This window comes from Phalacrocorax carbo, chromosome 6 (assembly GCF_963921805.1).
Source record: "Phalacrocorax carbo chromosome 6, bPhaCar2.1, whole genome shotgun sequence".
Taxonomy (NCBI): Eukaryota; Metazoa; Chordata; class Aves; order Suliformes; family Phalacrocoracidae; genus Phalacrocorax; species Phalacrocorax carbo.
The window spans coordinates 11,524,140-11,538,608 of NC_087518.1; the positions used below are offsets into that span (position 1 = coordinate 11,524,140).

At 44.9% G+C, this 14,469-nt stretch overlaps 1 protein-coding gene across 6 annotated transcripts in view; it reads right to left on the bottom strand.

Annotated features, from left to right (window-relative positions):
- SETD5 (SET domain containing 5) overlaps positions 1-14,469 on the bottom strand; it is a 69,084-nt gene that overhangs the window by 38,035 nt on the left and 16,580 nt on the right. For 4 of the 6 annotated variants that reach the window (XR_010373305.1, XR_010373306.1, XM_064453657.1 and 1 more), the window contains exons 2-3: positions 4,553-4,727; positions 660-765 (exon numbers count right to left, since the gene is read on the bottom strand). Coding sequence is in view for 2 of the 6 variants with exons in the window: in XM_064453657.1 (XP_064309727.1) it covers positions 660-765; positions 4,553-4,623 (177 nt within the window). In the remaining 4 variants the exon portion in view is untranslated. The remainder of the gene's footprint in view (positions 1-659; positions 766-4,552; positions 4,728-14,469) is intronic. The other 2 variants (XM_064453659.1, XM_064453658.1) reach the window with 2 other exon arrangements.

Below are 14,469 nucleotides of genomic sequence, written 5' to 3' on the forward strand. Positions count from 1 at the left end.
TAGGCTATTTTGACATTAACTGTTGTACGGCTAATAATCCGAGATTACATCAGTGGTCAAACATGGGAACTGGTTGCCCAGAGACGATGTGGAGTTTCCGTCTGTTGAGATACTCAAAACCCAACTGGACACAGTCCTGGGAAACCTGCTCAAGCAGAGTCAGCTTGAGCATGGGGTTGGATTATGTGATCTCAAGAGACCCCTTCCAACCTCAGTGATTTTGTGACGTCCTGTTCATCCCATAATTTCAAGCCATGCTCCCATTCTTCCTGACCGTTCCTTGTTTCTCATAGTTGTAAATTACCAATAAGAAAATCTGCACAGTTGAAAAAAGTTTAAATAGTGCACAATAAACCAAATGGGGCATAAAATTACCAACAGGAAAATATTATATATTCACATATATTCACACTTCATTTGTATACTTCAGTTAAAAATCTATCACCTAGAACACTAATAAAGCTTGCTATAGAGTATGTGAGACTTCACAAACAATAAACACACAAATACAAAATATATGGCAGAACTCAGCTGTAACTCAGTGCTCCCTAATAAATAAGCCAAAACTCCTAAGGCTTAACAGGCAAAGAACTATGGAACAAGGAGAAAAGAGTAAAGTAGATAGTAAAGAGCTGATTCACTGCAGAGAGAGTACTCACTGCGTAAGGCAGCCCGCGATAGCTGTGTTTCTGGGTGGCCCCATAGCCGTGGCTGGAGTACACATTCTTCTCACTGACAGCTGGACTAGCTTCCACAGACTCTGGGCTGCAGAAAGGGCCAGAAGTAAAACCCATCAATATAACATCATTTTTTTTAGTGCCAGTATTTTGCTGTTCTATTCAACACATGAGCTCAAAATGAAGAAACTTCATGAAATCAAGGTGTTATGTGCTTCACCAGGCATCATGTGTGCAGAGGTTATACAGGATGAACCTGCTTTCAGAGAGAAGGAACTGAGTAAGGGCCACCCTGGATAACTCATTAAACTGGGTCTCAATCTGGGAAGTTAAAAAGATAATTAGCGTGCAAGCAGCTCAGTTTCCTTACAGCTGAGGAAGTTGGGTTTAGTTCAGCATTCCCATCTGAACTCAGCTAGCCTAATCTCAAACCTACTGAACAGTACTGCCACGTTATCTCTGCAACAGCTTATTTCAAATAGCAGCTAAGCAGCTTTCCTACATCTGCCCTTGTTTCTCTCTCCCTCAGATACTAATTGTTAGCTGAGTCCAACGTCCTGTGGTAAAAGTCTGCATGAAACCTGCAGCTGTCCTGACAGCAACTACCAGCAGTTGGAGATTCCTGCTTCAAAGAGGCAACAAAATTGATGACCTGGACAGGTAGTGGCCACAGACAAATCAGATTCACCCTGTTTTTTCTATACAGCAACATGGTGTGCAATGTGCTGAAGAGGAAATTTGCTGCTAAGGTACAATGCGCTTTTCCACCACACGGTGGTGAAAAAAAACAGCTAAAAATGTAAGGTATATCCTTAGCAGAAAGCTGCAGAAACCCTACTCAGAAAAGGTACAGCTGCAATTCAATGCAGTGAATATTAGATAATGAGGCTACAGACAGAATACCAGCAAGGAAACGTATCGTCTGCTTGTAACAGACAGTGGAAGTCAGCTAATCTTTGCACAGATCAGAAGTAGGGCCCATATCAGAATACAGCAGAACATTACCGAATCATGTCTGCAGGTAAAATCTTCAAAATTATAGCATGTAGCTGAGCAAGCAGAAAAGAAAAATACAAAAAGGAAAACTTTACCTTGGACCTCTGCTGCTCTGGTAAGATCTCACAGGATTCTCAGTGGGTCCTACATTGTCAGCATGAATCAGGCAGTACCCAAACAACAATGGCCAGTGGTCACGCATGGGGCAGCGTTTAGACACCACCCAAGAATGCTAACCCCTGTGCCCTTTGGACTTCCTATTAGCTCTTGAAATCTCTGCTGCACTGAAGTTTGCCCCACCCTGCCACTAAACCAGATATACTCTCCAACGCACTAACCTTCTGGCTTATTCTCGAGTAAGGTGGATCTATCTCTGCAACGTAAAGGAACAATAATTTTTTGTACAAAGAACTGCAGAAAGTAGAAGACCTTAAACCTATGCAAACTGCACTTCTGTAGCTCAGGATTTAGGAGCATGACACGATAAATTAATTTGGTTTTCAATATAACTACAGTCAGCTAAACTGTCAAAAGCAGGAGATATAGGTGGCGATACCTCTCAGAGGATACACTTAATAGAAGACATTGTGTAGAGCTCGTCACATAATCTAGCCTTGCTGGATCTTTGCAACAGTCCCTTAGGACTTCCAGATTGATAGAGTTAAATCCATTCAGGTTTAACCGTATTTTCAGAAACAGTATTAGAAGGAAAAGAGCCTCAACAGCATAAGCAGCAGATACGTCCTCTGTCCAAGTCACCCACATTCCTAACTACAGTCAGACCGGAATACCAGCAACGCTGCCGCAAGCATTAGCAATAAAACTTCATGATTGCTGGTGCAACAGTGTCCAGGGGCAACAACGCTGGGGCCCATGTTTCCTCAGCAGCAGCCTGCCAAGGAGCTTCAACAACGTCCAATATGCAGTCAGACTAACACAGCAGAACTACTCTGCAGCCTCCATGTCACTCTCAGATGAACACAAACACCCTTCATCATTTTCACTTCCCCTCTCTATCAGAGGCCAGGGGAAGATGCTAAAGTTCAGCCTGAAAGGAGGGCCAGCTGGTTTTCCTTTTACCTTCCCACTACCTTTGTGATGCACATCTTTGAAATGAATCTCTTCTAAGAGACAAGAAGCTCAGGTACCCCAGACTTCGTGCATGAAACTAGTAGAGTTTCAAAGGAGAAGTGGAGGATAGCCTTAACTTTGAACAGACTCAAGAAGGACACTTCAGCAGCAAGTAACAGTACATCAATGCCAAGCCTGGAGAATAAAGTCCTGGCATTCCCATTTTTTAGAAAACAGAGAAACCAATTCTGAAATCTTCAAAAGCTTTTTTTCAAAGCGCTCCAGCCTCACCTCAAGTTGGACCTACAAATTTCTTACAACCAGGGAAAAAGAAAACGCTTTGCAGAAGGTTTACAGACACTCTTTTTGATATTTAAATGTGACAAGGGACATGCGTAGTAGATATATCTGGCTCTCCTCTCTACCATGCTCAGCCCTGAAAGCAAAGTGCCTAGTACACGAGTAAACTATTTAGCACTCTTTCTCCTGTCATAAACAGTTTAAAATTCCTGCATGTTGAGTCTTTAAAGTGCTGGTGTGGGAGAAGCATGGTGACAAACAATACTGAATGTTAAACCTTGAGAAGTGAAGGATCATGTACCCACTGCAGATGAGTGACTTACTAGAGTCTGACTCCCCATTTAAAAACAACATGTAAAAATATGTGCTTTAGGGTGGAATAAAGCATCATGAAGAAGAATGCCTAGAACTGGGCCAGTGCCAAGACACACAAAAAAGAGCATTAGCAGTCTTGCAGAGAGTGCAACTGTGTAGTCAAACTCTGCGCATAGTCAAATCGGGACAAGAAGGAAGGGAAAAAACAATGATTCATACCCTAGCCCACTGCTCTCACAGCTCAAAATTAGAGTCTGGAGCAATATCTGCTCTACACTGATCAATCTGACATCAGGTATTTGTACAGTAGGTACCTTTAAGTAATACATGGGGAAAATCTATCTCCAAAAAGCCCTTTGTAAATTTTTGTAATGAGATGCTACACTCTGTACTTTAAATAAGGATGCAGGAAAGCAGGAGGTAGAAGCACACAGAAATAACTTGAGCCCTCCCTCTCGCCCCCGACAAAAACATAGTACTCATCTGAGCTGACATCATTCTAACAAGGGTTTTTAGAGGAGATCACAATGCAGTATGTTCTGGATTTGAAATGTTCCTGACTCCTTCAGAAGCAGAGTCTCAAAAGAAATGGTAAGACCCCTCCAACAGGCCTTCAGAGATGGGACCGCGGTGAGAGCCCTGCACAGGGTCCTGTGGTGGGGACCCTGAGGGATTGCCCACTGAGGTGTGCTTCTTGGAACGTGCTTGGGGTAGAAACAAAATAAAGGTGTCTACACAGGCTGATGCTGTCTCACACCTCTGGTCAAGCTCCAAAGGGGTCCAGATATCAGTCATGTAAGATTGGTACTGAGTCTGAGCTAGTAGGCTCTACTGAGAGGGAGGCTCAGCACGCTGACTCATATAACACAGCTTTTGGAAACGGAGCTGGATTGTACCTCACCAATGTCAAGCAAACACACAACTGCTTGCACTTGAGTATAGACTTACTAGCTAAGCTGATCTAAAACTTGTGGTTGAGTGCCTCATACTGTTGGAATTCTCCTTTTCCCCGTCTCCTGTATCAAACTTACCAATTTCCATAACACTGCATTTGTTAAACACTTAGAATCTGTCACAGCCAACAGACCAGCACCCCCTTTTTCTGGAGTGGGGAAAGCACCAGCACCAATCCTGCAGCCCCACTCCAGGGCAGCCTTCTAAGACCCTCCCCTCCTCCATGGGGTAACACTCACTCCGATCCTGCAGCCATGTCGGAGTAGGACGTATCTGGTGTAGTGACTCCCAGAGGGATTGCAATGCTCATGACGCCCGTCGGGGATCACGGAGTCCAGAGGGCAGCGACTGGCCGCTCCGAGGGCGGAGAGGAGCCGCAGAGCCTCGGCCAACACGTCACGGACATGGGGAAACCTACCAGGGTAGAAAAAAAGCATTGCATCTCCGTTACAGGGTGAGGTCCCCCTGTATACCCCTAAAGAAGGCTTTCACAGCAAAAGAAAAGCAGAAATAGATTTCCATCAGTGACATGCTGAATCATTTTTCCTTCATTTTCACATGTGGTGCCAGGGAAGAGGTAGATGGTAGTAGTTTGGTGGTGTTTTTTGGTTGGTTGGTTTGTTGTTTTGGGTTTTTTTTTTGTTTGTGGTTTGCTTTTTTTTTAAACAGTCTTGGATTGGCATGCAATGAGCTGCTCTGCCATAAAGCCGATAATGACAGTTTCCCCCTCCCCCAACTAAACTTAGGACTAATTATCAGATAAGCAATCTATTAGCTCCTTCTGCATATAAGCAGCAGATGTCACCTATCACCCACAGCCCTTCATCAGCATTTCCTAACTCCTTCCCCAAACAAGTTGCAGGCAAAGCCCCATCTGGGAGGACAATGAGACAGAGCCAAGGTGGACTGAGCTGAGACCTCTCACTCAAGATCAGCCTGTATTTGCATTCACCGGGTGCAGGGCATGGACGAGCGCAACCGGCAGAGTGGCGATCCCGGCGCCACCGACAGGCTCCCCATGGCAAGCGAGGTCCATCCTGGATTCTGCACCGATTACTCAGTCCGACGAGCCCTGACGCAGCGGGCCCCAACTTTCCGAAATCCCAGCTGACACCTCCCCGCGGCAGAGCCACGTCAGACATCTAGGCGCTCATGCATAGGCCGCTCCGATGAGAAAGACGGCGGGGCCATTGGCTCGGTGCAGGGAGCCGGGGTGAGTCACGGCGGCATCACGGGGCGCAGCCGCCGGCCGTGCTGGGGCTGGCAGGAAAGCCCGCGCCCAGGCTCCACCTTCCCTGCTGACCACAGCATTCTGCTAAGGCAGCAAGCGAAATTGCCAATAAACGCCAACTTTGAAGGGTCGGGTGGCAAATGGAAGTGCAACGGGATCAGCTCCTTGTTATGTAAATAACCTTAATAACACAGACGTTCATAAAGGACCTATTATTCTACACAGCTCTAAGGAAAACCCCCATAATACAGAGCAAGGCTGCATTTCAGCAAAGGTAGCTCCAAACCCAAAGGAAAACGGTGACAATTTAGCCACCCTCTCTGCATGTTAAACTTTAAGGGCAGCCTTGAGTAACTTTCCGCAGTCTTCCCCCAGCTCCAGCAGCGCGGATGAGCCAGTCTGTGCTCGCAGCCGGCCGTCACATGCTCCCCAGCATCTCGGGGGCTCTGCCAGCAAACCCTCCTGGGCTACAGAGAGGTGGCGAGCCATATTTTCCTGTGGGTAGTGAATTTCTCACAGGGAACTGCCTTTGGACACCATAGGCCAGCCATTGTTTAACACAAAAACCCCAGAAACACAAAAACACCTGCACACTCACTACAGGGACAAATGAAGGATGAGTGAGAGAGTCAAAAAGTTTAAATGCCACACACTGTATTGCCTTTTCCTGTCTTAAATGGCAGGCCCCTTCTCTTAGCACAAGGAAATATTTTCCTTCTCCAGTATATATCCCTAAGAGAAATCTTTCTGATAGTATGACAGGCATACAGCAAATTACAGAAGTAGCACACAAAGATTTTTAACTGGTCTGTGGCAATTCTCTGTAATGCCCCAAAGCAACCATCTTGCAGGGAGGTGGGAGATTAAAAAGAAAATAGGCAGGACTCAGCTCACAGGCAGCTCAAGCCCAAGACAGCACAGGTGTCCTTGAGTGTGTTTTTTGGAAAAATAAAAAGAAAAATTAAAGGACCTTTAGGAAGTGTCGCATTTATCCTTTCTCATGCTTGTGACAATGACACCAGATGAGACAAACTACTACTAAAATAAAGCTAAAAAGCTACAGACATCAATCCCTGCTTCAATCCAGTCACATAAACCCCTGGCAAAATATTAAAAGAGCCGGGACAGGTTTCTCAGCATCTGAAGCACCCCTCCCCCTTTCAAGGGACATAGAAACCTTTCCCTGCCCCATAATATTTTTAAATACTTAGATTCCACCCCCCCTGCATTGATCTCTTGCCTTTGCCATGACCATACCCAGCTGGCAGCAGCCCAAGATTTCATCAGGACAAATTCCAGCCTCCTGCCTGCTTGTGACTCAGCAGAACCAGAGTTTTTCAGGTGTGGCTTCTGGACTCGAGCGTCACAGAGTATCTGGTCGGACCTGGGGTAACTGGGACAAATTTTCAGAGTTTTCAGCCACTTCTCATAGGAAACCCTCTTTCCATCAATGCTGTACAAACACCAGACTGTTTCAGTAACTCCCACTTTTGGGAAAGAGACTACTGGAGAAATGTGAAATACCAAACAGAAAGGTTAGACAAGGCAAATTCCAGTTCAGTCGCTTTTGTGTTGACCCAGCAGTACTTGCCCAACCATCACCCATGCTCAGATTTTGCTGTTTGTTGCTGCTGTTTCATGTGTACTTTCAACTCTGACAACATAACATTCAAAATGAATTGCTGAGATGAATCTCAAGTGCTGCCCAAGACCACATCACCTTCAGGCTAGACTGCAGCCTGGTCTTCATGAAACTTGGCCTGGTAACACCCAAAACATTAGCCTGCACAGAAAATACTGGTGTTGAGATCAAAACATTCACCCATCCAACTAGCTAGCTAATCTCCTGTATATACATACAATCCCCAAGCTCCTTCATCCCTTCCCCCCCCCCCCCCCCCCCCCCCCAAAAAAAAATATACAGCTGTATCAGAGAAAAAAAATTGCACCAAGTTCTTTCCAGTGCCACTGGAAGAAGTTTTCCTAAAATTCAAAGTCTAAATGAAAATTTGATGAGCTTCAGACCACAGCACAGACCTATCTTCCTTGTCATACAATTCTTCTTGAAATCAAATGGAAACAGGAATTTTGATAGCTTAACAGGTAAATAATACTTGGCTGGTTTTGAAAATGCAGGATTTAAAGAGACATTTTGTTTTCCCATGTTTTACATCTACATTCCTTCCTCCTTAACCAGTTATACCAGTATAAAGACACCTGGTGCTCCCCAACAGCATCAAAACAGCCCAGATGAGCAGCCACCTGCGCAGCCAACCCAGCACTGGTATCCCCGATTCTCACTTGGCACAGGTCACACACCAAGGGACTCACCCACCTTCAGACCAAAACCTTAAGTGGTTGCTTTAGCTAAAATATAAATATATGCTATTCAATTATTTCAGATAACATCCTGTATCAACGGAAAGGACTGCAACAAATCTAAGCTGGCCAAGCAATGGTTAGCCAACACCTGCTATAACATTGGATTTAATTTTCAAAACTCTGCTTAGGATGCAACAGCTGCAGTGCTGCATTGGCTCACTTCCACAACCACTGCCGTCCATGTTACAAACAAAGCAGATGCAGAAAATTTACTGCTGGAAACTCTTTTCATTACTTGTGGTGTTAAAAGTCAGTATTAACAGGGACAATCAAGCATGGTCAGTCAAACAGCTCACTAGAGCTTTCTCCTTCAAGATGTGGTTGTTCCTGTTTTTCACTAAGGTCCTGGTCTCTCAGACACCTCCAGGCACCCGCGGTGGGCAACACTTGGTGACAGGCCCTACAAAATATTTGAGAGCTGTGAAAAACTTACCCCCCCAACAAAAACCGTGGGTGCAGCCTCAGAGACTGCATGTGTTACCTAAATTCAGATGCCTGGACTCTGTCACTATTCAGTGCTGCTGCTCATGTGCTGCTGTAGAATCTCGGGGTGGGGGAGCACTCCCCTGGCACTCTCCCACAGTCATAGGCTCAAGGGGAAAGCAGCTACCAAGCAGGGGGAGGAGGATGGAGACATTCAGCCCATTTCTCTGCAGTGTCAGCGCAGGTCTGCGTCTACAAAGGACTTGTATTTTAGCACTATGCGCTGCTGAGAATGATAAGAAGGTAACACTGGTACAAAACACACCATGGACAATCTGAGAAAAGCCTCTTCTGATTATATACAACTTCAACATGCGTGCTAGGGCAGGGAGGATGGGGAAATCCCTTCTGCCTGCACTAATGAAGGCCACTTTTCACATATCTCTTGTTTGCAGATAGCAAAGGACAAACCAGTACTTCCTGTATGACTCCCCACACCTCCCAACAACTTTAGTTACTGAATTCCCAAAATTGGATGCAGACCCAAGATTTCTGACAATCCAGGATTGCTGCCATCCAAATGATAACAACCATCCTCCTTCTTGTGCTTGGCAACAGGCCTGCAGGTCATCTATATGGGATAAGCTCCATATATAATGAGCTGCACATTATGCTCCCAAGCCATTACCAGTCACAAAACTCAAAGCACATTTTTCTCCTGCATCTCACACTGCCATAGGCCAATGCTGGTGGCAAACTGGAAATAGCAGCTCTGCCATGCAGCCTTTCTTGGCATCCTCTCCATTAACCTCATCTGGGGCAGAGCCAGCAAATTCTGACCGGTTCACACTTACGCTGTCATCTGCATCAGTAGCAAACCTCTCTGCAAGTGGAGCAGTATAAAAAATATGTTAGCAGGCTTATGGATCCTGTTCATTCATCTTTTCCCCTAGAAGTTTCAGAATAGCCAAAATCTATAGGGCATCTAATATAAACATTAGGCACTTCAATTACCGTATTGAAAACACCCTGTCTCATCAGCTGGTGCCACCCAAATACAAGTACAGTCCACCCAAGTCCAATCAAGCACTGCCCGTTCTTTCCAGCACACCCATACACCTCATGTCAAGGGCAGATCCTCACAGAAGGGCAAGCACCTTTAGTGCAAACAGAATCGGATCAAGGGTTTCTGTGTTTAGAAAGGCTAGCTCAAAAATGCGTCTAATCCCCAGAATTTCAGACGTACTGTTCCATAAGATCACCTACACAAAGGCAGGGGCAAAGCAGACAAATCCTTAAGTCATTTAACTCCAACTTACTCTGAAACACAGATTCCTAAAAGTACTTCAACTGTGCCTCAATCTGGCAATACAAATGCTTAGCTCTGCTCTGAAAAAAAAAACCTCAGTTCACTAAGCAGCAAGGAAACAGCTGTGCCAGTTTTAAAAAATGAAATATTAACATGAGTATTTACTATTATCATTAGTACCATATGTAATTTGCTAGCTGACTGACAAAGCAAGACAGCAATCCATCCATCCCACGGGGTCTGGGAGAAGTCAGGCCTACTCTACAACTGGAAGGATCAAAATAACAGGCAACACAAGTATTCATTACTAGCTACATACGGATACCATGATAGGCAAATCATTGACAAATGTAGTGCAATGGTTAAAGATGTATCCAGCTTATAGCTTTCTTAAGACTCTCTCCTGTTTTATATATAAGTGACTATATGCAAAAAGAATGCTTGTATGTATACATTTGGTTTGGAGTTCATCTTGCTCTCTGGGATCTGGAGAACCATGATTTGCTAAGTGTGTCAGAAAGCACCAACCCAGCGAGACCTGATCCTGCTCACCATGCTGCACAAGACCTGGACTCAAGGATCGGGGAAAGGCAACAAAGCTGCTTTTAGGACACAGGTGATTCCAAACAGCTTTTGGCATCCACAGGCATCAGTCAAGTTGTTCCACACAAGATACGAAATCATATTAATGGCTCCCATTTTTCTTAAAGTACTTTACGGAAGCACTGGAAACTACCTCAACACATGTCTACAAATACACCTACTTAGCTAAAGTCAGCATGATAACGCCATTCAGTGAAGGCTATGTAAGCCTTGTTTAAACCTGCAGTACAAGCAAGTTAAACTGATTTTGATAAAATTTGGTAAACAGATGGAAAGTAAAAGTCTTTTGATTAAATTTATTTAAACTAAGTTTAAGCTATTTTAAGGCAACTTTCATCGTGCTCATCCATGGGATTTCATCATTTTATCTGATGAAGAAAACACCAATTTTAGTTAAACTCTTCTGCAAACTACACCCTAAGGAACTACAAACGATGACAGTGAGCAACTGAAAGAGATTAAACCATCAAGCAGAGAAATTACAAAATGCCTAGTCAAGTATTCTCAGCAACTGACCCAAGACTGCGGAGATTACTCAAGGAAAGCAAAAAGAATAGCTTCAAAACTTTGCTGCTGCTTCATCAGTCAAGAAGTTCTGCAAAACCTCTTTGTTTTGCAGACAAAAAAAGAGAAAATCCTGTGGTTTTTCTTGTTGAATCACTAAGGATTTCAGGTATTATGATAAGAAACAAAAGAAAAATTTAGTAAGAGATCAAGGAAGGGCAGATAAGACTTTACTTCCAGAAATACCTTCTACAGGACAATCCAGCCACATTCTTTACAATCCAATACACTCCGGAGGTGGGGATGTCAGACAAGGGCTTGTTTGGACTTTCTTAAAACATCTAATTTTCATCATGGAACCTTACTGGAAAGTGTAATTTATATCGATTTGAAATTGGTTGAAGAGTCATACACAAGGATAATTCCATAAACAAACACATGCCAAATTAGAAAGGGGAAGCAAATTACAGGGTAGCGGCAATCCGTGGTAAACCAAATTATTCTGAGGTATGTTTATGGGGAGGTGGCAAGCAGACACCGGGAAACTTTGCCTGCACCCCACGCTGATGACAAGGGACCCAGCTGCATTTGCGTGGTCTGCACACACAGTTTGCTGAGTAGAATGGTGATAGAGATGACGTTTTAAAGGAATTAGAACCTCAGCGTAAAGGGAAAATTACTATCCCAACAGAGAACTTCACATGAAAGTCCTCATAACTTTACGGGCCATGAACAGAGGAAATCTTCAAGAAAACTTCACGGGACAATATTTTGAAAATCTAGCAACCTGTAAGAAATTGCTAACACCTTAAAAATGGTAATCATCAAAATAAAACTTAAAAAATAACAGTAATAGTGGAAGAATTCAGAAAAAAACGAAGACTCATTAGAAGAATTCTTGGTCCCTTTCTATGCTAAGAACACTGGTTTACGTTGCCTCTACCTCACAGCACGACAAGTTGATAGCGAAGATGACAAATTCTTCAAATCCTGAAGCATTTAAAATTATATGTTCAAAAACAAAAGGAAGGTGACCCCCTGAAAACACTTTTATTTTTGCAAATACTGTTTTCTATTCTTTCCTGAAAGATATGCAGCAATACAAGAGTAAAAAGAATTATACATGAGACCCACAGAAATGCTAATACAAAAATTACTGAAGTAAATGAAATAGGAAAGAGGAAGAACATCCCTCTCTTCTTTCAGTCCAACAAACTTTTGGTTTGGGACAGCCATGGGGTAAAATTATTCTGCAGTGAGGGGAACACATCCTAATTGCTGTGCTGGTTCTATGCTCTGAGATACTTGCTTTCTTTTCCCACGGCGTGAAGGAGAACAGTCAAATCTCTGTATGTCACAAAAATAAGAAATTGCAAACTAAAAGGTTCAGAACCGGTATTTTGAGATTAAGGGCTTGACAGCTAACCTCCAGTGAATCCAGCTGTGGCAGCTGATGTTACTGCTGCAACTGTCCCCTTTGCCAAAACAGCTGGCAGGAAGGAAACGTTGCCATGTCTCATCAAGTGCAGTTGATGGCAAGAAAACTGGACTGAAAGCAGAAACAGGTAAAATACATATTCCCTTTTACATACTGTTATAGGGGCAATAAATTTCTGCAACAGTAGAGCAGACAACTAGGAACAGCAGCACTAGAAAGCACCACTGCTCAGTTTGCCACACTTTGTACATATAAATCCTATGTTTCCAGACTCAAGAGGCCTCCCTACACCAGAAAATGGCTATGGTTAAAATAAGACTCAAGATTAAATTAAATAATGTAAATGATACTGGTTTAATCCTAGCAGACCAGGGTGCTTCTTTGTTCTAGGTTTTGTTGTTTGTGAATGTAATAGTACTCACATGAGTGGCTGTACCTGTGTAACTATTAAACTTTCCTAAGTGGACAAACCCTAAATTAAAAGGCCTGTCAGACAATACCCCCCCCTCAAAAAACCCCCACCACCTCTAGACCTTGAAATTGTGTTTTTAAGGCATTTCAGAGAAAAGCCTATACCCACATGCAAGGTCAGAGGTAAACAGAGCAATAAAGGGCAATAACTAGGATCAAATCCAAACCCAGAGAATTACAGTTCCCATGAGAATCTGGACAGTCCAGAGTCACGGGAAGTTGCTGAATATAGAAGGGGAATCAGCAGAATTTACTGGCACTGAGCGGTGTCCTGAAGTTGCAACCAGTGGAAGGCTAACCACAAACAAGTTGCCAGGAGTAGGATTGCAACCTCCAGTCCTAGAATTGGAAAAAAGATTTCTCCATAATCCCACTAAATACTCTCTGCCTCGCAGGTCTGGCTGTACGTCCTTTATGCATCTATTTAAGGCCCCCACGTGATGAAGGCTGCCTGCCTGGCCACTCCCAGCCGGGGCAAACAAGCCAGCTCCAGAGGAGACTCCAGCAGCAGCTTCCAAGGCAGACATTGCATCAGCCAGGTGTGCAGGAAGTGGCGGAGATAAAGCAGCTGTTGACGAAGGGGCTCTCGGACGGAGGCCGCTTCAGGAATCCCGTGGAAAGGACGACAGGAAGGAGAGAGATGCTCCGCACACAGAACAAGCTTCATCAGCTTCAGAAAGCCTTTGTGCTGGGGCTCCGGACCTGGCCTTTCTCCCAGAGATGATGCAACACTAAGGAACAAGGTCTGTGCCAGAGAAAACTATTCACAGGCTATGCAGATGGCAACGCGGCCAAAGGACCTTGAATCAAAACACGCCGGAGCCCATCCAGGCCTGGCGAGCACCCCCAGGCCTCCCTCCATGTCCCCCAGGATCCTCCAGTTCATGTTGCCACCTTGCTCCTAGCGCAACTATGGCTTCAGGCGGAACGAAGGACCTTACGATAGCAAGAAAGTAGTAAAAGCGGGTTTTAAAAGTCCTGCAAAATTCACAGCTTGTCCTCTGATCTGTTGGAGGGAAGAGATGGGGGAGAGACTGAGCTCAAAGCCCCAAATCTCCCCGCCGGGGATCCTCCTGTCACCGCAGCTTGCCAGCGCATGCCTGAGCTCCCCAAACACGTACGGCAGCTCTCCGCTCACCAGCAGCCTCGGCCCTGCTCTCACACACCAGGAAACCATGCAGGGACAGCCTGGGCAGCCATGGCAACATCAGAGTGTGGCAATTACGGAGCCACAGCTCCCAAGCGAAGGTTCAGCCTTGCTTTCCATTACAGGGCTCATTTTGACCCTTCCCCCCTGCTAAAAACCATCATGAAATGCCCTCCCGGCTCCAGCCTGCCCTCTGCGGTTTGTGACTAGCGGGTTTTGCAGCCTTGCACCTGGGCTCAAGATCACACAAATACGTTTTTCTCTGCATTGTAAGAAAGTTACTCCAAGCTTATGTAATGCTCTTGTGCTGCGCCCTGACAAACACCGGCTTGTCCAACGTGCCTCCAGTGGGAAGCCAGGCTATGAAGACACCTGCAACCTGCGCCACACAGAGCAAGTCGGATCCATTTACTAATTGAGCTATGCAATCACCGAGAAGCATTAAAATCCAGTGAATTTTACATGGTAAATAAGGATTTCAGCAAGCTCCAGTACTGTGGCAGGTTTCAGAGCTCAGCCCACTGCACTGCCCCACCACATCCCCTTCTCAGGGCCATCTTTGTAGGAAACACCGCTGACTGTGGCACTTGCCCAGGCACTGGTGCCCAGCAGCACTCTTGGTCATTTAAGATGGTTCTGGGACCCCTA